Source organism: Calliopsis andreniformis, chromosome 5 (genome assembly GCF_051401765.1).
Source record: "Calliopsis andreniformis isolate RMS-2024a chromosome 5, iyCalAndr_principal, whole genome shotgun sequence".
NCBI classification, from domain to species: domain Eukaryota; kingdom Metazoa; phylum Arthropoda; class Insecta; order Hymenoptera; family Andrenidae; genus Calliopsis; species Calliopsis andreniformis.
The window spans coordinates 3,180,995-3,203,322 of NC_135066.1; the positions used below are offsets into that span (position 1 = coordinate 3,180,995).

A 22,328-nucleotide genomic window follows, 5' to 3' on the forward strand; every position below is an offset into this window, starting at 1 on the left:
ATTGTAATAGATATACATATGAAAGGACTTGTCGATTTGAGGACTGGGAAACATGAGGACTAGGGGACTTGAAGATCTGAGTACCTGATGATCTGAGTACCTGATGATCTGAGTACCTGATGGCCTGAGTACCTGATGGCCTGAGTACCTGATGGCCTGAGTACCTGATGAACTGAGTACCTGATGAACTGAGTACCTGATGAACTGAGTACCTGACGAACCGAGTACCTGATGAACTTAGTACCTGACGAACCGAGTACCTGATGAACTTAGTACCTGATTGACTGAGTACCTGATGAACGGAGTACCTGATGAACTGAGTACCTGATGAACTGAGTACCTGAGAACCTGAGGACCTGAGGACCTGAGAACTTGATGACTTGATGACTTGAAAACTTGGTGGTTTGAGGACTTCATGACTTGAGGGTGTTTGCACTTGGGCACTTAGACACTTGGACACTTGGGCACTTGAGCACTTGATGATTTAGGGACTTGAGGAGTTGGGAACCTATGAACTTTAATACTTGAGAATCCAACATCCCTAATACTTGAATTCGTTTGTGCTGAGGAAATAGTGCAAGGGTTCCTGTGCCACCCCTTCTTAGTATGCTAATTCACTCAATAAGTTAGTCAATTAAAGTCCTTCTATATTCTCTTCAAAATAATAATCTCCATAAAAGACATGAAGATGAAGAAGAATAAGAGCTAAGCTATTGAATGCTTTCACAGTGAATTCAAAGGATCTCACCAAAGCTTATCAATTGAGCACACACTGCATTGATCCCTGGTAGCTCCGCCAAGGGCGCGTCATCGTTAAGCCTCAAGGCTGTGCTGGTGACTGATATATAGACTACGCAGGTGCTGGCTAGACGATAAATTACATTTCATCGACCGTTGCTCATTAGATGCTTGACAATCGCTTTGTACCTTGTTAATACCTCTCGAAAACAAAGACACTTGCAGCTACTGTACCAATACAAATTCTCAAAAGCTTTTACCTACAAAATCTGAACTCCAGCATCAATTCAACTATCAATTCCAGGTAACCAGAAAAATAAAACAAAACCCTCCACGAGAATCAAAAAATCGAAAACGAAAGAGCTTTTGTGCGGACACAGGCGATTCATCTCGCGAACCAAATATATAACGACAGATGCTCTAACAAAACAACAGCCTGCAGGCGTTAACATCGAAGCCAATGAACTGGTCATATTTCACCCCATGGAATTGCAGCAAAACGACTATTTAACTGTTACGGTATCGCAGACCGCGAGTTGTTTGACTTTCCCTCGCGGAAACGAGTCGACTGCCCCCTGTTCATTAGGGTGATTCCCTGCCTTTATTATCGGCTACACTCCTGAGAATCCATTGTTCCACTTTTGACAAAAACATCTAACTACCAGTTACCTTCGCTACTAACGATACCACATCTATAAAGGTTAAATTATCTTTTTGTTCTTCGAGTCAGGACAGAATCGGCAGGGAAAAAGGAACAATATCGTGTAGGCAACGGTTCAGTTCAGTTGACTTTGGGACGATACTGACTGTAATAATTTACGACGACGTTAATGAAGACGGAACGTTTATAAACGTCCCTATGGCAGTAACGTCTTCTGAGACGTTACTTTGCGTGATTGGCTGTCGGCCAGGATGAATTTGAAGTCGATCATTTGTTAATAACGATAAAAAAGGTTGAAGTGAATGCAATTTGGCTTAAGAAATAGCAACTTAGTTAGGAATAACGAACTTGTGCAAAAGAATTGTATTATTTACCGAGGTGGATTCTATATCGATCATTTGATAATAATGATAAAAAAGTTGAAGAGAATGAGATCTAATTTAAAATATAGAACTTGAGTTTTATCCACGAAAATTGTAAATTCTCGTAAAAGCTTCTCTACAAGTAGTCCTCTCTTAAATTATAGAAATATGATATGAAGTTTCCCCTGCTAAATTTTGTAGAAACATCGAAATGATATTAAACGTCTCGAATTAAATAAATTTCAGTTGCATAATGCAGCTGATTAATGTGTCGTTCCGCTGGCGGCCGAATCCGGGGAAGGCGAAGTATCAGCCAGTTCTGAAAATAAGCTCGGGTAAAGGTGAGGTTCAAGCTGAAACTTTGATTCGACGCTTTGGCATCGGCAACGTTCAATGGATCGCGAGCTATTTACTATTTACTACATCGAGGTGCTAGTCAAAGAATGTCAGTTGTATCGTTTCTCCTGAAAGCTGAGAATCTATGTTGCAATATTTTCATACATCTCGAGAACATATTGATGGAAAATATATTAACTTAATGGCGGGAAATCAGTGCCAATTCTAAACAGATATTTTAATATTGTTATCCAATAAATTTATAACTCTCTGGGATACGAAAAATTATATATCAAGAAGAAGAACAAAGTGACATCTTATTATTAAGTAACACAGCTTACAGTGTATAGTATTTTATTTTAAATTCTCCAAGAATACACTGTGAACTTTTCAAATGTTACTGTCTACTTGATAGTTATACGTGTGTCACCAAATTTATGGGAGTCATTTGGAGAATCGCTATTGCACATAGCACACTAACTATGTGGCAAGATGATTGACGTACTCGAAGCCAGCGATTCGCGATTTTGACGCAAATGTTGCACTCTCTATTACCCTGGAACCGGAAATAGACCAGGATATGACTAATTAGACGAAAGCTAGTCGAGGTGGAAATACAGTTCCATCGTTACATTAGAAAGAATAGATAGATAGACGAGCGCGTGGGCAGGCGAAAGTTATATTTAAATTTAGTGACTAAGGCAACAGGCCTTCCTTGTTCGTCGTGTTCCTCGTTCATTCAACAGAACGCAAAATTTGCTGGCGGTCTGTTCGGCCCATTAGGCCTTGAATTTGTCAGTACCATTTAAAGCGGACGAGCTATACCGCTGAACTAAATTCATCTCTGAGATTAATTCGCGGTGAGTGCGAAATTTAATCGGGGAATAGACCAAAATGTGTTGCATTTGGAATTCATTTTAATGAGGAAATTTGTTGGTGTCTTGCTCAATTACATGTGAAATCAGTTTTGGGAAATTTCACTGTAATTGAGGCTAGAGAGTTGACTCTTCAGTATAAATGAGAATTCTTGGTCGTATATTTTTTCTCTAGAATAGGAACTTGGAGGAGACTAATTTGATCTGGAGTAGAGACCTCATGGTACCTCCTGAGCGACTCTTTGACCCTAACTAATGGTCCCAGTAGATTTTTCCATACCTTGAAGGACAAGCTGAAACTAAATAGCTTCTTCTGTTTTTTAGAGAACTACTTATTGGATAAACTAAATTTTTTTCCACAGAGTCTACGTTCGTACAGCTGATTCAAAGGAAGGATGGCTGCCCATGTCCATTTTGATGCAAACAGCCCTCAGCGAGGACTCTGCGATTGGACACCGCCCCGAAGACTCGCATTATCGAAGAGAGTAAGTATTTTTTTTTGTAAAATCCTCTCTACTTATTTTTGAAATATTTTTTTGTAAATTTTCTGTACTCATTTTTTTCACTGATCGATACATGTTTGCAGGGCAGTGGTAAAAGAGCTGGTCGAAACTGAGGAAGAATTCGGCAGGGACCTCCAACTAGTCGTCGAACGTTACTTGAAGCCACTCGATAATGCAGATGTTCCTCGAGTTGTTCGCGATAACAAGGACATCATCTTTACGAACCTCAAGCAAATTGCTGACTTCCACAATACGTATGTATAATCGCTGAACGCGATTGGCTAGGGGACAAATTCACTGCGACACTGTTCATGCAGGACACTAGACACGAAAGATTCACTGGAAGAAAATGGGACAGTTTAATTAATAGTCATTCTCACGTGCAATTTGATACAGTGGAAACGCTATTCCCAAGTAGAATACTGAAACTTCGAAAAACGAGAACACACACGACACATGTCACACACGCTCGCCAAAATTTTTCTCTTTTCATAGCAAAGCAATGTGTGCGCGGCGTAAGTGCAGTGAAGCATATTCTGTGTGATCGTGTGTTTCGTAGAAGTTAATTAGATTCACTCCTCACTAGATTCATGTGGTCCTTCTCAAAAGTTTGGAACATCTGCCCTTCATCTATGAGCACGCTTTCACTGACTCTGCCACCCATACTTTCTTTCAACGAGAATGACTATCATGAATTCGAAAAAGAAGAAGGAAGCATATGAATTCTTTTTACAAATTTCCTGGTATCTCTTTCCAAAGTGAATTCTTTTACAAATTCATTGATCTATTCACGTCGTTGCTCGTTGAAGAATATTTAGTACTCACCCCCTTGCTCTCATTGAAAGATGAAGCATAATCTGTTCTCGTTATCCACCCTCGTATCGATTAATAGTAGTTTGGTAACTCGCCCTTAATATAATTGTACGTGATTTAATCAGCAAGTAAGAGGTTGCGATCGTGTAACAAGTGATAAAAAATTAACGGCCCTGATTTGTTCTAAACAATATGTCCTAAATGTCGCACTGAAAAAAAGAGACCAGACATCCAGCACGTAGGCGTGGTGTGTTTTTAGCGTGAAAATTAATTCGAACCTTACTTAGATCGTTCGGCAGGGTGTTAATCGAAGGTGTCAAGTACTATGCAGATCAGCCACGCATGCTGGGCAAGACTTTTCTTAGATTGGTGAGTTTCACATGTTTCACACATACTCTTAATATTTTTAGTCATTTGGAAGCAAGAATATGTTATGTATAGTGACTTACAAGCATATAATCACAATAATCTCTTTGATATAAGGGGTGTGTATTCACTTCAGAATTTTTTGTATCTGCTCTTGAAGGAGCTCTCAAATTATCTAGCAATTTTCTTAGTTTTGGGAGATAGTTGATCTCTGTGAGAAATTTCAATACTCTGTAGGTATATTGATAAATATGACTCTCAAGAGCAGCTTATGATAGTAATATTTGTAGGAGGAGTCCATTTCCTTAGTCATCCCTTTCATGACTACTGAGACATTTATGTTCCATTTATTTTTCTGGTAAAATGACGATGGAAGCCTAGTTAACTAAAAAAAATTAGAATAAAAGATGCTTAGAAAAATTATTTGGTCACGAAAGAGCTAAATTAGTTCTAAATTGAATTCTATTGGAATTAAGGATATTGGAGAAGAAGTAGACACAGAAGACACGGAAGACAGAGTAATTTATTCTTCTGCGAGTGACTATACATAACGTGTTCATCCTCAGATTTCACAAACTTCTCCAATATTTGTTATTGCATAATTCACTATCTTAGGAAAGGGATTTCGACAAGCACGTAGCTTACTGCAGGGACGAGCCAGCTGCCCAAGAGTTCCTGCAGATGAACGACGCCGTACGAGAATACTTTGAGGTCAGTAGTTCACCCTATAACCTGCCAAAAAATTGCAAATCACATTCTCAAACGGAGAACAAGATTCTAACTCTCTCCCCCAAGCAAATTCAAAGGATGGTAAGAAAGATCTCTGTCCATCTCCTCAGTAGTTTCGCGTCCCGACGCCAGCGTCTCCAATACCCCAACACCTTTACGCCAGATCGAAAACACATTTGTCTACAATGATATTGCACACATCCACGCGTAATTTATCACGTCGTAACGACTTTCCATCGAGACCAGTCGACACGTCCACACCCACGCGTATCGCTTATAGACTTTTGTCCTCATTTTTTCGCGAGTTAAAAGATGACCTCTTCTCCTCGACATCGTTTCGCGTAGAATCTGTACAATGTCCTCGATGAAAGGCTCCCCAAGGTGTCCCATGGTCGCGTAGTCCACATGAATCGAAGGAAATTTCGCAATTACGTAACAAGCGGGGGTAAGCGGGCGTCTGTCCAGCCCCCGAAATAGCTTGGTTTATTCTTAACGTGCGGAACATCTTTCGCTCTCCTCTCGCTTATGCACGACAGTCTCGCGGCCGAGACGCGTGCTTCGAAAAGAAAAGGAAGAAAGCAGTGCTCGTTATCGCTCGTCGACGTCACTGCTTCCTGTCATTACGATGACAGAAGGCTGTCGTAGTCCTCAAGCAAAAGGAAACGCGAATTCACGCCTCCCATAGCGCCCTTGCATCTAGAGATCAAATCTGCATCTGCATTCGAAAATATTCATTGTCTCACCTTCGTGATACATTAAAGCACTCAGGTAAACACTTCTTCGCGTCCCTTTCGTTGGGATCGCTCCAAGACAATCGGGTTCCGCGTTGGATGCGCGAAAGGGCGTAGGTGGCCAGGACACAACACAGCGTATTGTTATTTCAAGTTCTTCTCGAGCTTCGCGACTTTTTTCCCTCTGATTCGACCAGTTATTCCTGGAACTTGACTCAAGATCGACGAGACTTTGTAGATTTTAACGGGCTGAAAACGAGATCAGCATGCGATTATTTGCATCGAATACGTGTCTGGTTTCAGAGCTAGCGCTAGAGGCGTATTGGGAGTCTTGTGGATTAGTTGTATTTACGAGACATAAATCTGTCGGCGCCTTTTATTTACCCTTATTCGATTGTCGTTTATTTCTGTCTCGTTCAGTCGCTTCGACGCGGAAAGGGTGTCTCGTTGCAGAGGTAATAGGAATCGAGGGGCCATCGTGTGCCAGACGGGGTGGTTCGTCTTCCTTTTGGAGCGGCTGATATTATTCTTATCTGCCCGTTTCGTGAGCGAACGAGATCAGGCCACTCGTCAGAACGGGACCAGGGCGACGAATTGAAAGTAAAAGTCGCCCGCGATCCAGACGCTCTTTGCGTCGCTGTTGTGTGACCGTTCTTCTATTTCATCAAGGAACTCATAAAATAAACTCAATCGATTCTAGACTCTCCATCTTGATAGAAAATGTCTGGAAACTCTAATAAAATTGTTTTTTAAATCGAGAAAGAGAAAAAAGATCTTAGACTACGTGTGATCAATAAAAAATAATTGTATGTACACAGTAGAGATAATTTTAATGAAAATAGTTCTTCACAAAAAGTTGGCCCAAAATTAGAAAATTTCATATCTCTGACCTCTTTTCTAGCGATTTATTCCTTCCACTTAATTTAATGATCACTAAATTGCAATTAAATGACTAGAAGAAAAATAAATATGAGTGTCTGACTACATACTGCAGTCATTCTACTGTGAGGGCCTAGAACTCCAGAAGAATTTCTAATATTAAAAGCTGAAAAACTGTCGAATGGCTAATTTTGAAAAATTGCACACCCACCTGTCACCCACCAAAGAGCATTCAAAAATTTCTCCACGCGAATAGGAACCTTGCTTTTTATAGAAAAAAATTTCTTAAGTAAATCTTGAAGCCTGTGTTGAAAGGAGTTCCCTCGATCTTTCTCTTTACTCTCTTTCACTTAATCTACTCTCCTAAACATTTCTTTTCCTTTTTTTGCTCATTAAGATACTTGTCTGCCCTTTTCCTCCGATTTTCCCCGAATCTGGAGAAAGATCGACGACGTGCGAGAGGTGCCCGCGATCCAGAGACGATTCTTGTTGTTTTTGTGCGTGGTCAGTCCACGAGTTCGTCCGGCGTCTAAGTATAGCCGTGGCCGTATTGGTCTCCTGGCGGGTGATTTTCGGTAACCACCGACCGTGGATCCCCCGTCGAGGAAGAGAATCGGCGGAAGAGCAGGGACCTGGTCCAGTCTGTGATCAGCCACGGTAACTTCTTCGAACCAACTTGACTCGAAACACGAACAACAGTGTTTACCTCCCTTGACCTCTGTTAAGGTGCGTCAGCCCTTCCACCTGAAGTGTTCTACTTCGTCGTTCCGCGTTCTCCATTCGTCGAGAATTCATCTAGCTCAGCTTCGACACAAATTTTAATTCATTTGATTAACACTGGATCCCTTTTCTTGGAAAATTTTTTTTTCCTTGAAGACTCTTAGTGCTTTTCTGAATAGTGAAATTAATTTAAGTCAGTCTTCTGGGATTCAAATATATTGTGAAATTGTTTTAGAGTTGGTGGATGTATGTTGAATTTCTGAAGAGACTACAATTGGTGAAATAATAGTGGTGACAGTTGGATACTTCAATGAAAAGAAATTTCTAAGGGTTTTGATTCTTGGCGAGGTAGACAGCTTCAAATGAGGCTTTATTAGTGATAATGGTTCTGTTACTAAGAATGTGTCTAGATTGCTTAGCTTATTGTTGCTTTATTGAAAATAGTCGTCCAGTCACAGAGAGTCCAGTCACACCCAAAAATACGCGACTCTTCATTCGGGTGTCAAATTACAGAGGCGAACAATTCTCTATATCGCGATCAGAACTTTCGATCCCCGATTTCTCCAGATCCTATAATCACTCGAGCATCGATCAGAAAATTCTGCACGCGTCTCGCCTCGTGGCCCAAGTCTGAAGCAGTTTAATTGTTTGCAGGAGCTGAGCCAGACTCTCCGTGACGACAAAAGCCTATCGGAGCACTTGAAGCTTCCGATACAACGCATAAACGACTACCAGCTCCTACTCAAGGTAACGTTAACCAGAAATCCCCTGTGCCTCTGGATATCTCTATCCACTCGCTTCAAACATCTTCAAACGAATCTCAAAAAATTGCGAAACGAGCTCGCGGAATATTATGAAACAATGTCGCGAAAAATGGCGAAACATCTCGCGAATCCAAGTCCAAAATATGTTTCAAGGGTGTTTGACAGAAATACAGCGTGCCGAGTATATCTTTTTGAAAGCATTCCAGCGGTTATGCATGAAACACCCGCATAACTAATCGCTGTCTGAAGGAGCTGCTGAAATCTGATAGCTCCACGTCGGTCGATATTTTATGGCTTTGATAGCAGTTCTTTCAGCCTCTTGCATGTGTTTGAGTTTGAACCCTTCCATGACACGCAAGGCTGAGGGTCGATTCGATGCTAGCGACCCGTAAAATCCGCACGTGACCTATATCCCCGACCGAATTTCGTTCTGTCAGACAAAAATAGCGCGGCGCTAAAACGCTTCCCTGTTCGCCTTGAAAACGTATCCCGTGGCTGTAATTGTTGTTTCGAACTTGGACTCCAGTTTAAAGGAAAGTCTAGCCTTGAGCCATTGTTGAATTGCTAGAACAGTCACGTGAAGCGAGGAAAAATTGTAGATGACAATCAATGAGCATTGAGTCGTTATCAGTAAATGATCCCCTTGTTCAATTTATTACCAAATCTCTGGTAAATCTCTGGCTAAGACTGAGGATTAGTTTAACTACCGTCTGGGCCACTTGCCCAGTGAATTAAGGTGCTGAAAGCAGATTCAATTTGTAGACAACTGTTTCTTGTATTCGTGTGAAATTTTATTTATTTTCAATGTTAACTAAAATTGCTTTTTTTTTCATTTCGATATTTTCTTCGGCTCGATTGAAATATGCTCCAAAGGATTGTAGCGTGGAATTCCAGAAATACCTACTTCTGGTGGTTGGTAGGATTCCATGACGTGGTAGTCTACAGAATTCGATCATTCGCATCAATAGCACAGTTTTGCTCCCATGATGCGCACCGTAGATATAGATCAAGGAAGGCCACGAAGTTCGACGTGAACAGTTGTAATGCTGCGACAGGGCGTTTCGTTGGTGGTGTGCGAACGAGTGGGCGCCGTACGGATTTAGCGAGCTAAAAACGGGTCATCGCGACGCGTTATCCTTTCCCCCGCCTCACTCCTCTCATAGAAAAACTCTACGTGATATCTATTCGATCTGAAAAAAATAGATATCGATATTAATCCCTCCTTAGTCTCTCAGAGAAAATATAGACAGCTTCTTATCTTGAGCATCTATTTCCTAATGGAACGTTTAAATGTAAATGTGAAGCAATTGGCAAAATGCTCAGAAATTGGCAACATCCCTAGCCCATTATTTTTTAAATGTGCCACTAGATTTTTCTGGAAAAACTATGAACTCTTCTGAATCTAGAGATCCAGATCTTTCTGCAATATCTACTCTTGAGTACTTGAAGAGTCCTGAATTTTCCATAAGAGGAGTATTCTTTAAGTGAAATAGAATTTTTGGACCAATACTAACATTCCTCTTCTGTGACCTTTGAAAAGATTATCAACGAGTGCTCAAATCTCTAATGGCTAACATCCAGAAGGCTCAGATTAATCTCAAGTGCAAGTACCCATGTTTAACCCAGATCTGAGGCATGGACTGTCTTCAGTGGACCACATTCTTCAAGAGGTTTTCATAGAAATTTTTCGACAAATTTCAGGAGCTGGTGAAGTATTCGACCCGACTAGGCGAAAACTGCGACGACCTCCAAAAGGCTTTGGAGTTGATGCTAGGTATCCCACACAGGGCCACAGATAATAAGTTCATAAGCAATATCGAAGGATACAAAGGGAATATCCACAAGCTAGGCAGATTACTCACACACGTTAGTGTACTATAGATTCACTTCGAGTTCAATTATTCTAAAAGCCTTATTAAACCAGAAATATAATCTTCAATTAACAGGAGTGGTACACAGTGATCGACAAAGACGGTAAGAGCAAAGAAAGGTATCTGTTTCTTTTCAAAGCTCGCATTCTCGTCTGCAAGGTCAGACGAATATCAGAAGACAGATCTGTCTTCGTCCTGAAAGATATTATTCGAGTGAGTACCTACAGACTCCTTGATTATCTCTACTTTATTCTTCAACTTCTATTGACTCTATTTTATTCTTCAACTCCTGTTTAACTCGAATTCTAGCTGCCAGAAGTAGAAGTAAAGGATCACCCAGAAGACATAAGGTCCTTCGAGTTACACTGTCCTGCAAGTCCCGCTTACCCTATCACTTTGGTAGCTCACAAGGACCCAGTAAAGGCTTGCTGGCTGAAGGAGATTCGACAGTACGCCAGCGATGTGGTAGCGCTCGCTGAGCACGCTGCAGACGATCTACAGTTGACTGAAGTACCAGAAACCAAGGAAGAAGTTAAAGGAAACCCAGGTAATCCAGGAAATCCAGGACCAAAGCCTCAAGGGAACCCAGGGCCTGAAGAAAAGGCTGCTGAGAAGAGGAAGGACAGTAACCCAGGGAATCCAGGGAACCCAGGGAATCCAGGAAACCCAGACAGCAAGAAGGCCAAGGTTGAAGAAGAAGGCGCAGACATGTCTCGAAGATATTCTTCAAGTCGATACAGCAGCTCTTCCAAGGTTGTGGAAGGTAGGACAGGAAAATCTGTTGTTTTAAAGATCCTAGGTATTAGAGTGACTAAATTTCCAAATTGAATTATTCTCTCATTTATTTTCTAGAGTATTCCTCAATGTCCGCCGCGTACATGGAGTCCTCCAGCGCGATGAGGATGGAGAGCAGCTCGAGTTCCTTCCAAGCTGGCAGCACCAACTCGGTGGAGACCAGGTCGAGTGCAGGGAAGATCACATCGGGTGGCAGTGTAGTAGGAAAACCAATGTTTGTCAGAACGATCCAAGGCAGCAGCGTGGAACGTAAGTGTCCTGAGTGTTGTCTAACGCATAGAAATGAAGTAAAAGCCTTATAAGGAAAGGCATATAGTAATAGGCAATTATGACTCCTTCAGACTTTCAGTACTCATTGAAACAAAAAGACTATTTGTACACATCAGGATCGTCTCTCGATTCAGCGTTATTAATTAAATGCAAAGTGAACACGATTCGAGTACCTAGAGTGAAATACTAATCAAGCACGTGACATAAGATACGTTTTTACTGTTCTAGCGATACCAGAAAATAACGTGGAATTGATACACGCCGTAGGTAAAGTGACACGCAATTTGTCTACTTTCTGATCATCCACTGCGCACTTTTCTCTCAGTCTACTGTCGTACTGTATCATCGATATATCTCTAATGTTCTTCTTTATACATTTTCTTTTGATAGCCAGCTGAGTAAAACGCTTCTACACGTTCCACTAGGCGGTTTATTGAGCTTCACTGCTAATCCTAGATGTTGTCTTCATCATTCACACGAACACGTTACACCATCATACACATCCAAACACTTTACACCATACGAACTCGATGTTATTCTTTTTCTTTTTTCATTTTTCAATCACTCTGCACACTTATATGTCTTAACAAGATCTCGCTTAATCATCCTCTATCTATATTATATTTTTCAAGTAGCGACCCTTTCTTTGAATGAATGTGTATTTTTCCATTTTTGTAAGTATTTTATCAGTTGCCCTGATTTTACGTAGGATACTACACAGTTGATCTAATTTGTTATAGTTGCTACATTATTTCTATTCGTAGAACTAGATTAAATGTAAATAAAAAATATTTTAGTCCCTATTGCCACTTATTCCCACAATTTTGTATATACATTACGGATACAATATTTAAGCCTTGAAATCCTCTCACTGTCAAAGATCAAATACGAGTTCTACTTCAGTTTTGGTCGCTTTTATATTGAAAACACTCCCTCTCAATTTTTTTTCAATAGAATTGTACATACATTTTTAGAAGTCCTATCAGAAGGCAAATAGCAGCAAATTTGCCCACTTCTCTACAGCTACTACCTTCCAGTTCCTCATTATTCTTCACTAATTAATCGTCCCTTCGTGCAGCTGGAGAAACAGCTACTTTCGAGTGCACCCTACTGGAAACTGATTCAACCACCAGAGTGCAGTGGTTAAAGGACAATAAGCCACTCGAAGACAGACTGGCTGACCGAGTGACGGCTTCAGCCACTGGAAAAACGTTCAAGCTTCAACTCCTGAACGTTTTGGAGTCAGACTCTGGTACATACATCGCTCGAGCCATGAACAGCGATGGCCAGTCCACCTGCACAGCTCAGCTGATTGTACAAAAACGTGAGTTCCTTTAAATACTGTAATCTATAAATTAAAACAAATTACACTAGAGCTAAAGGGTTCACAAAAATCCTACAGTCACCCCTGAAGAGAAGAAAGCGAGGGCAGAGGCCAACGCCCCCATCTTCCTAGTTCGCCTGAAAGATACCGAGCTCTTGGAGAACACCTACCTGCGTTTCATGATCAAAGTAAAAGGAGACCCCAATCCTAACATGAAATTGTAAGCTGTCACCAAACCCATTCTTTCGTAAAATCAATTCAGAAGGCATACTATGTCTCCCTAAAGACAGCACACTAAGGACACTAAAATTATCTTTATCACAGCTACAAGGATGACGTCCTCATCGATTCTAACCACCCACGCATAAACATCGTCACTGAACAAGCTGATACAGGCTTCTACGAACTAGTGATCGGTGACGTGCAGAAGCAAGACGCTGGAAAGTACTCTTGCACAGCGAAAAATAAATTTGGAGAAGCCTCCTGTGAAGCTATGGTCACTGTGACCGACGAGAAGAATCTCTTCCTGCCAGAGGACTTCCTCGAGCCTGGAATGGAACCCCAGTTCACCTGGCTGCGCGATGGGAAACCCTTCGACCCTGAAGAACGCTTCAAAGTGCTCTTCCAGGATAATGAGGACACCTTAGCCTTGGTGTTCCAGCATGTCAAGCCTGAGGACGCTGGGCTTTACACTTGTGTCGCGCAGACTAGCACAGGTAACACGAAAAGTGACTTTGGTAACTATATTACCTTAAAGATGCATACATTATGAATTCGTGTACACAGGTAACATTAGCTGCAGCGCAGAGTTGACTGTCCAAGGCGCAGTGAATCAACTGCTGAAGGATCCAGAGAAGCCCAAACTCGGCTCAGAGTCAAAACACTCAGAAGTCAGCGCTGGTGGGTCAGCGATGCTGGAACTCCAGATCAGAGGGTACCCGAAGCCAGACATCAAGTGGACCAAAGACGGCCAAGAAATCGTCGCTGGTGGAAGATATAAATACCTCTGGGAGGACGAGGAATCCATGTCCCTAGTAATCAAGAACGTCACAGCGAAGGATGCTGGTATCTATACCATCAGAGCAAAGAATGAATTAGGTGAGGACACCACACAGATCGAGTTGATAGTCAAATCTGCACCGAAGATCGTGAAGAAGCAGACAGACCTGACAGCCATCGTTGAACAAATGGTCACAATGACAGTACAAATTGAAGCCACCCCTGCACCTGATGTGAAGTGGTACAAGGATGGTCAAGAGATTCGAGAGAGCGATCGTATAAGCATTACTAAGGAAGAGAATGACACTTACAAGCTTGTGATAAAACAGTCTCGGTTAGATGATGCTGGATCTTACTCCATCGTTGCTCGTAATGATGTCAATCAGACTACAGATCTCTGGCAGGTGAAGGTGATCAGTCCACCTAAGTTCACGAAGAAGCTGGGCGAGCCACAGATCCTCAATGAGGGTGACACCCTGACACTGTTCGTGGAGGTGGATTCTAAAGTCCCAGCTAGCATTAAGTGGTTCAGGGATGGACAGATTCTTAGGCAGGATAATCGTGTCAGGATGATGCAAGAAGGACATAGATTTATCTTGAAGATTATGGGCACTGTGGGAGAGGACGCAGGAATCTACAAAGCGGAAGTGACCTCTGACCATGGCATGGTGGCTGATGAAACTAAGATTCAGGTAAGCGTGGAAAGAAATATATAGGAAGCTAGGGAGAAAATTACAGGATAAAAATGATTCCAAAAACTATATTAAACTCTGTTTTTCCTTCAGGTGAAAGGTGTACCGAGGTTCAAGACAAAGATGTCCGACATCACTGTGAACGAAGGCGCCACGAACGTCGAATTTGTTGTAGAAGTAGATGGATACCCCAAGCCAAGTGTCCACTGGTACATAGGCGACGTGGAGATCACCGAAAAACGCAAAGAATTCACACGCCAGGAAGAAGGAGAGTTCTACAAGCTGATCATCTCAGAAGCCAAGGCAGAGGTGAAAGGAACCTATACTTGCATGGTGAAGAACGAGTACGGTGAAAGCAAAAGCAGCTCGACCTTGACAGTAAAAACAAGACCTAAATTGATAAAGAAACTCCAAGATCTAAGAATCAAAGAAGGAGACACTATGAAATTGATATTCGAAGTATCTGGAACACCAGACCCAGAAGTGAAATGGTTCAAAGATGGCCAGGAGGTGTCAACAGACGCTAGGATCAAGATCACAAGGGACAGCAAGCGCCAAGAGAGCTATGATCTCACAGTGACCTTAGTGAAAGGTGAAGATGGAGGTGTCTACGAGGTCAGAGCAGAGAACGAGCTAGGCTACGTGACCAGCAAGAGCAAAGTCATCGTAATGAGTAAGAATCCTATAAATTTGATACACTTAATGAGACGGGGCCCAATCGTTGCGCTGCTCCATCGCTGAAGTTGCTGTAACACCTCGATGCTAGGAGGGAAAATTGTTACAGAGCTAACAGAACCGATGGAGCAGCTCTCCAAACGCCTAACGCGCCCGTACACGCTCTTAATTATTGAGATACTCGACAGCAAATATCGTCACACTTAGTCAGCGTGTGAAGTAAGTACTGAGACAAAGGTACGGTGTCATTTTCTGTCGGTTTGCTTGTCGATTTTTGTCAATTTTTGTCAATTTTTGTCGGTTTCTGTCGTTTTTTGTCGGTTCCTATTACGAGAACACTGGCGAAAGATTCCTGGACAGTCGTCGATAATAATTTTCCCATAGAGGAAGATTTGAACATCCATAAAAGGAAACCAAAAATAATTCTAAAATCGCGTCACACACCCGACATTGACGTGAACTTTTTCTTCGTGTACCTATCTTTTCCTTCTGTCTTTGTCTCTCTGTACATGTGCAAATACTCTCCGTGTTTCTTCTCGTCTCTGAACCATTCTCACGAAGTACTTACCTCTCTTTTCTCGTGTGTTAAACCCCTCTTGATCCACGCGTGACCACACACGTGACCCACTCACACGATCGATTGTCTGTGACCCAGTCCCAAAAAGAATGTGTGTAAATTCTGTAGCGCAAACTGAAGAAAGCGTGGCGGAAATATTGAAGAAGGAGACGGTCGAGAAGGTCACTGTCGAGGAAGAGGAGATGAAAGCGCAGAAAGTGGAGGAGCAGGATGTCCAGCCGAAGAAGGAGCAAGCGGAGGAGTCGGGTCCAGAAGGTAATCCGATCGTGGAATGATCGACTATCGAGCAAAGTGCTAAAGAGTGAGCTGTATCATAGAGAAATTTCAGTATGCTATAGAAACGCTTCGATGCCTATTTATCAGTGTCCTACGATCGACACGCGATGTCGCAAGATTTTGGTAAGAGCACCTTTTACACGTTCGTGGATACATGCCATGTTTTTTTCCACGCTCTTAAGAACATTCGCCCTTTTTTCAAACAAGCTGCGATTCACCATTTTCGTTTTTTTTTGTAACATTTTGAGATTCACCGAAATCCTTGCGATACTATTTTAACATCTCGACGACCGACAGTGTCGAGGATGAATGTGTAACGATTAGAATAGCCTTGATGGATAGCTGATAGGGATTATTGAAAGTAAGGGATGGCTGGTTAAGCGTAGATCGTAGCCCAAACAACTATGTCTGATAAATCTCAGGTTGGGTGAAACTGGAGACACAAAACGTCCAAGTAACGCGGGGCCAGGGTGACACAATCACGATCTCTGTGGCCTCCACGACGACCCACGAGGCTATACTTACAGGTAATATCGCACACGCTAACACGTACACCGTTTACGTGTACCCAATTGTCTGCGCGGTTCTTGCGACTGAATTGTCTGACAAATACAGGGTTATTCCACTAGGAAAGAATTGGGGGCACAAAAAATGGAGCAAGTAGTTTCTGGGAATTATATATGGATTGAATTTACGAAATACTTTCAGATATGAGACAATAGGTATCAATTTTTGACGAGTTTAATTCTAATTGTCTGACTAGTGCAGGGTTACTCCACTTATAAAGGCTTGGGGCTCGAAAAATGGGAGACAGTTTTCAAGGAACTATATTTGAGTTGAATTTACGTAATATTTCAAGATACTGGACAGTACCTATCACTTCTTGAGAAATTGAATTCTATTTGTCTGACTAATGCAGGGTCACTCCCCTTATAAAGAATTAGAGCCAAGAAAAGAACACACTTTTTTGAAAGGAGCTTAGTTTTCAAGAAAATTAAATATAAAGATATCCCTCGCAAGTGACAGTCGCAGGAACCGCCAGCAAACTGAATAACGCCACAACGAACAGAGCTTTCACGAACCTCGGAGTAAAAGCGTCTATGTGAGTGGCAACAGCTTCGATTAAGACCGACGGAGGAGTTCCTCGCTGCATCCGCTTGGCTGTCAGCAAAGGTCGGCTCCTCTGGAGTAGCATAATCGATGGTATTGTGACGAGCCAGAGCATTCACAGGTCCAGACGAGAGCCACACGATCAGCAAGATGACCGCGACAAAGGTCGAGTGTCAGGAGCTGGGCTCGGATAGCCCACAGTTCGAGGAGATCGCCTCGTACACTTACACCATGCAGGAGGAGACGGTTCAGAAGCCTCAAAATGGCGTCCTGATCGAGGAATTCTCCGACACCAGCGAGGATAACAGGGCAAGGCTCCAGGTGAACCGTGGGGTCTCCATTGTCTCCGTTTCTGATGACGAGTCGACCTTGAAGGCGATCTCCAGGGACGTCAGCACCGAGGACATGCAGTGTGGAGAACTGTCGGAAGACGTGAAGGTGGTGAATGGAAACTATGAAGAATTCAATGGTAATGGGAGTCTTCTGGAGGAGAGATTCGCGGATCTGAGACCCTATAGAGGAACCTTGCTCACGGAGACGATTCTGGAAGAACGATCCTTGGAGGAGTCACCCTCCGAAAAATCGATCGAACGAACCTTGCAGCAGCCGCAGAAGGGCGTCTTAGAGGATGGAGGACTCGTCAAGGAGAAGATCGAGAGGAAATCTTCTATACAGGAAATAGTTGAGAAGACACTGGAGCAGCCACAGACTCCTATTATAGAGGAGAGTAAATTGAGGAAGGAGAGTTTAAAGATGGAACGTCTGAATTCGATATCAGAGAAGGCTGTCGAGAATAATGTGGAAGAGAATAATGTGCGTCGAAGCTCCCTTCAGAATGGACTGTCGAGGCAGAGCTCGAAACTAGAGAGAATGGACTCTAGGGAATCGCTGAAAATATCGGAGAGGTCTCTGTCGAGGCAGAGTTCGTTGAAAGCTGCACTGAGTGCTGATGAAGAGGTCGATGAGGAGCTAGAGGCGCTTCTAGATCGCGTTAAACGGCAACGCAGCGTGCTCGATGATATTCTTGAAAAGGAATCGAACAGAGACTCAGGTACGACTGGATTGCTCCATCAGCTGCTGGAATGGATCTTTGGGATCGAGAATGGGACCGCCGCATTCTTCTTCTAGCTTTTATCGATCACTCGCTTGGATGGCTCCCCTATCCCTTTAGTGTTTTGTAATTCGTTTTGTCTTCTATGTTAATCTTGCACGTTGTCTACACTTTGACTCTTAATTAACAACAAACTTTATAAAGCTTGCTTTAAATGTAATATCTCTCAAACACAAGTTGCCCTGGTTGTTCCAAAGATCAGTCGATCAAGGCCATGGTCATCTGTTGTATCGAGGTAAGCTGGTACCAAGAATGTTGGACAATTCATTGACCTATACTACTGATAGGCGATAGTGTATTCCTAAAAACACTAAAAGTCTAGTAATTTATAGAATCTCAAGTAATCGATTGGTAAAGGTGCCTGAGAACCTAAAAATATCAGGTACCCCATGCTTGGAACAGGTTTGGTCATGATAAAAATTGCCCAGCATTTAAACAAACATTCTCGTCCAACAATCACAAATAACAAAGCAGCACGTATCGCAACGAATGCATTAGATGCACGGCAAGGAAGCGAATTTTTAGCAGCAACATTGTTAGTCATTATCCAAACTCTCGCTGAAGGGTCCTCACGCTTCTGTTACTCGTTTAGCGCCTCCTCACATCATCAGCTCGACTCTCACCGATAACACGATCTACGAGACCCAGTCGGTGACTTTCGAGGTCCATGCCACGGCTCTTCCGCGCGCAGACGCCAAATGGTTCAAGGATGGCAAGCCTCTGCGGGGTGGAGATCGTATAAGGATCACCAGCAGTGGAGAAACTTTCACAATGGAACTGAAGAAAGCGATCCTGGAAGACGAGGGTGTCTACACTTGCATGTTTGCGAATAAGCTTGGTGAAGCGGCTGCTGAAGGCTACTTGAGCGTTGGTACAGTGGACGATCTGCGAAGACCGAAGTTTAAGGAACCTTTGAACGACGTAGATGTGGCTAAAGGGAAGACTGGGCAATTTAAGACCATTTTTACTGCGGATCCTGTTCCTGAGATGACTTGGTAAGTGGAAGTTTTAAGCAGTGCTTATATAATCGATACTTTTCCTCAGCTTTTTCATGGTTCCCTTTTTTTATTGCGTCAAATAATATGGACTCCTTGGTATGTTGGTTGTAAACTATTCAGACTGAAAGAAATCATGAGATATTTATTGAGAATTTCTTGAATTTAGGTACTTCAAGGGCGAAGAGATAGCAGCAGATGATAGCAGACTCAAGTTCGATATTCAGAATAAGATAATAGAGGACAAGCTAACAGAAAGCACAGTAACACTGAGTATACCAAAGTGTGCGAACGACGATACAGGAGAATACACGTTGAAGCTGAAAAATAAATATGGCGAGGCTGAAGCTAGCGTTAGTAGAACAAGAATGGGAACTCAAAAGTTGGAGTATTTCTCTTTTTCAATTTTCTAAATTAAATATTTATTGACCAGGCTTTCCTGAACCTCTTGCTGCGACCAGAAGTGGAGGAGTTCAAGGACGTTGTCGCACCTGTCGGAGATTCTCTTGAATGGGAAGCCATCATCAAAGGTAACCCGAAACCTGATATCACGTGGACGAAGGATGGCGAAGTGTTGAAACAAGGAGAACGATTTGAATTCGAGGAGGATAAGAGAAACAACAAATTCAAAATGATTATTAAGAGCGTGGAGGTCGAAGATGAAGGGACCTATAGAGTCTCTGCTAAGAATTACCTTGGAGAAGCCAGTGCAGAGGCGACGTTGAAGCCACACAGTAACTATCATGCTATCACAGTTCTACTATAAAAAGTTAACTATAACATTAATTAACATATGAAATTTCCAGCTGAAACGCCAACCTTCATGAAGCAGCTCGCCAACACCAAATGCAGGGACCGCGAGAACCTAGAGTTCTCGATTCGCGTCACTGGCATCCCCAAACCAAAGGTCACCTGGCTCAAAGACGGCGAGGTCATTAAAGAAGACAATCGACACACGATAACCACCCACGTGGACGGTATAGTAGACAGCACCTACTCCATCACAACATTCGGTGCCCAAGACGCTGGTACCATCAAGGTCCAAGCGACCAACGTTGCTGGAAGTGCTCAGACCGCTTGTGAGCTGATGCTAGAATTGATCTCGCCGACATTTGGCCTGGGTCTGCCAAAATCAGTGCAAGTCAACGAGGGTGAACCCCTAGAATTGAAGGCAAAAGTGGATGGCAGCCCCATTCCAGAAATTGCATGGTTCAAAGACGGAGAGAAGATCGTCCCTGATGAACACGTCAAGATCGAGACTCTTCCGGATGGCACTACCAAGCTTACTATCGATAATGTGAAGCCAACAGACTGTGGAGCTTATAAGCTCATAGTGAACAACTCTACTGGCGAGCAGACGTCTTTGTGTGCTGTCGCTATTAAACGTGAGTAGGGCTTCTGTATTATTTCACTTGAGAGTTTCTCAGTCTATCTCAGTGTCTAATCTTAAAATGTTAAATGTTACAGCTCAAAAGAGGAAACCATCCTTCTCGAAAGAGCTGGAGGACACCAAGGCAATTGTGGGCCAGCCGCTGAAATTGGAGGCCCAAGTGGTAGCCTTCCCAAATCCAGAAGTACAGTGGTTCAAAGACGGCATACCTTTGCGACACGCTAAGGAGATATACTTCATGAACGAGCCAAACGGTATGATAGGCCTGAGAATCGACAACGTTCGTCCAGAAGATGCTGGTACCTATTCCCTAGTCGTCTCCAATGCTCTTGGTGAAACTACTGGTACTGCCAAAGTGCAAGTCGAAGAAAAGGAGAAACGACCAGAGTTCATCGCCAGTCTTCAACCACTGACTGTGGTGGAAGGCTTCCCTGTGAAGATGGAGGTGAAAGTGCTGGGAAAACCTGCTCCACAGTTGCAGTGGTTCAAGAATGGAGAGGAGGTTCGTTCAGAAAGTAGTTTGGGGATTATTATTAGACATCCAATGCTCTTTTTTCTTACTTATTTAACATTTTCTATTCTTGCAGATCATTCCCGATGGTCAACGTATAAAAATCCTCAACCTCCCCGATGGAACTCAAGCTCTAGTCATCGACAAAGCCACGTCAGAGGACGCAGGAGAGTACCAAGTGATCGCAGGCAACACAGAAGGCACATCATCCTGCAAAGGTACCATCAGCATCATGGGCAAGCTCCAGCCAGACGCGCCTGAAGAGAAACCTGGCTTCGTGAACCCAATGAGAGACGTCTACGTCGAGGAAGGTCAGCCACTGAATCTATCCGCATCTTTCACTGGCAATCCTCTACCAGACGTGAACTGGACCAAGGATGGCACACCAGTGGAACCATCTGATCGTCTGACAGTAACTTGCGATGGAAAGAAGACAGAATTAGAGATTAACCCCTGCGAGCCAAAAGACGCTGGTGTCTACGAGTGTCGCGTGAGCAATCCTCTCGGCGAGGACTCGACCAAAGCGACAGCCAACGTCAGGAAGGTCTACCAGTCGCCCACGTTCGCGCAGAAGTTCACTGACATCCAGCAACTGCCTACCCTCGACGCCAAATTCTCAGCTAGGGTCAGCGGGGTCCCACGACCTGACATCACTTGGTACTTTAACGATAAACCAATTCTTCAGGACGATGAAAAATATAAAATCAAGCGAGATGGAGACGCTTGCTGCTTGTGGGTGAAGGACTGCACCTATGACGACGCTGGCACTTACAAATGCAAGGCAGTGAACAGGAGTGGCGAAGCGGAGTGTGTGGCTAACTTGGCTGTTGTCGATAAGATGTATGTAAATGAAGATTAGAGCTGTTTTTTAAGAGTGAATTCTTTCAATAAGGATTATTCTTTTCAGAGGCAAGATGCAGAAGGTCGAGCCACCGTCGTTCCTGAAGAGGATCGGCGACTGCGAGGTGTACAGAGGAATGCCAGCAAAGTTCACTGCCTGTATCACAGGCTACCCAGAGCCAGAGTTCGAATGGTATCGCAATGGAGATAGACTGTGGCAGACTGACAGGATCAGGATGGACCAGGAGGGCAGTCTACTGCGCTTGACGATAGCTAACGTCGATGAGTTAGACGCTGGGAAGTACGAACTAAAGATAGTGAATCCCCATGGCGAGGACACCTGCGTCGCGGAGTTGATCTACGAATGTGAGTACTCCTCTTAAGACTCCTATATTCACACACCTTGAACTCTTTC

The 22,328-nt window shown here is 43.1% G+C and overlaps 1 protein-coding gene across 6 annotated transcripts in view; it reads left to right on the top strand.

The window, feature by feature from the left end:
- Nucleotides 1-22,328, top strand: part of Obsc (Obscurin) — a 34,704-nt gene that overhangs the window by 7,364 nt on the left and 5,012 nt on the right. For 2 of the 6 annotated variants that reach the window (XM_076378476.1, XM_076378479.1), the window contains 25 exons: nucleotides 3,335-3,457; nucleotides 3,559-3,729; nucleotides 4,576-4,657; nucleotides 5,270-5,365; nucleotides 8,368-8,460; nucleotides 10,179-10,343; nucleotides 10,424-10,561; nucleotides 10,658-11,111; nucleotides 11,201-11,392; nucleotides 11,642-11,680; nucleotides 12,492-12,737; nucleotides 12,816-12,957; nucleotides 13,062-13,453; nucleotides 13,524-14,428; nucleotides 14,522-15,101; nucleotides 15,789-15,935; nucleotides 16,379-16,483; nucleotides 17,188-18,117; nucleotides 18,770-19,172; nucleotides 19,342-19,525; nucleotides 19,606-19,906; nucleotides 19,979-20,557; nucleotides 20,640-21,064; nucleotides 21,150-21,913; nucleotides 21,981-22,279. In XM_076378476.1, coding sequence (XP_076234591.1) covers nucleotides 3,335-3,457; nucleotides 3,559-3,729; nucleotides 4,576-4,657; nucleotides 5,270-5,365; nucleotides 8,368-8,460; nucleotides 10,179-10,343; nucleotides 10,424-10,561; nucleotides 10,658-11,111; nucleotides 11,201-11,392; nucleotides 11,642-11,680; nucleotides 12,492-12,737; nucleotides 12,816-12,957; nucleotides 13,062-13,453; nucleotides 13,524-14,428; nucleotides 14,522-15,101; nucleotides 15,789-15,935; nucleotides 16,379-16,483; nucleotides 17,188-18,117; nucleotides 18,770-19,172; nucleotides 19,342-19,525; nucleotides 19,606-19,906; nucleotides 19,979-20,557; nucleotides 20,640-21,064; nucleotides 21,150-21,913; nucleotides 21,981-22,279 — 7,955 coding nt within the window. The remainder of the gene's footprint in view (nucleotides 1-3,334; nucleotides 3,458-3,558; nucleotides 3,730-4,575; nucleotides 4,658-5,269; nucleotides 5,366-8,367; nucleotides 8,461-10,178; nucleotides 10,344-10,423; nucleotides 10,562-10,657; nucleotides 11,112-11,200; nucleotides 11,393-11,641; nucleotides 11,681-12,491; nucleotides 12,738-12,815; nucleotides 12,958-13,061; nucleotides 13,454-13,523; nucleotides 14,429-14,521; nucleotides 15,102-15,788; nucleotides 15,936-16,378; nucleotides 16,484-17,187; nucleotides 18,118-18,769; nucleotides 19,173-19,341; nucleotides 19,526-19,605; nucleotides 19,907-19,978; nucleotides 20,558-20,639; nucleotides 21,065-21,149; nucleotides 21,914-21,980; nucleotides 22,280-22,328) is intronic. The other 4 variants (XM_076378477.1, XM_076378478.1, XM_076378480.1 and 1 more) reach the window with 4 other exon arrangements.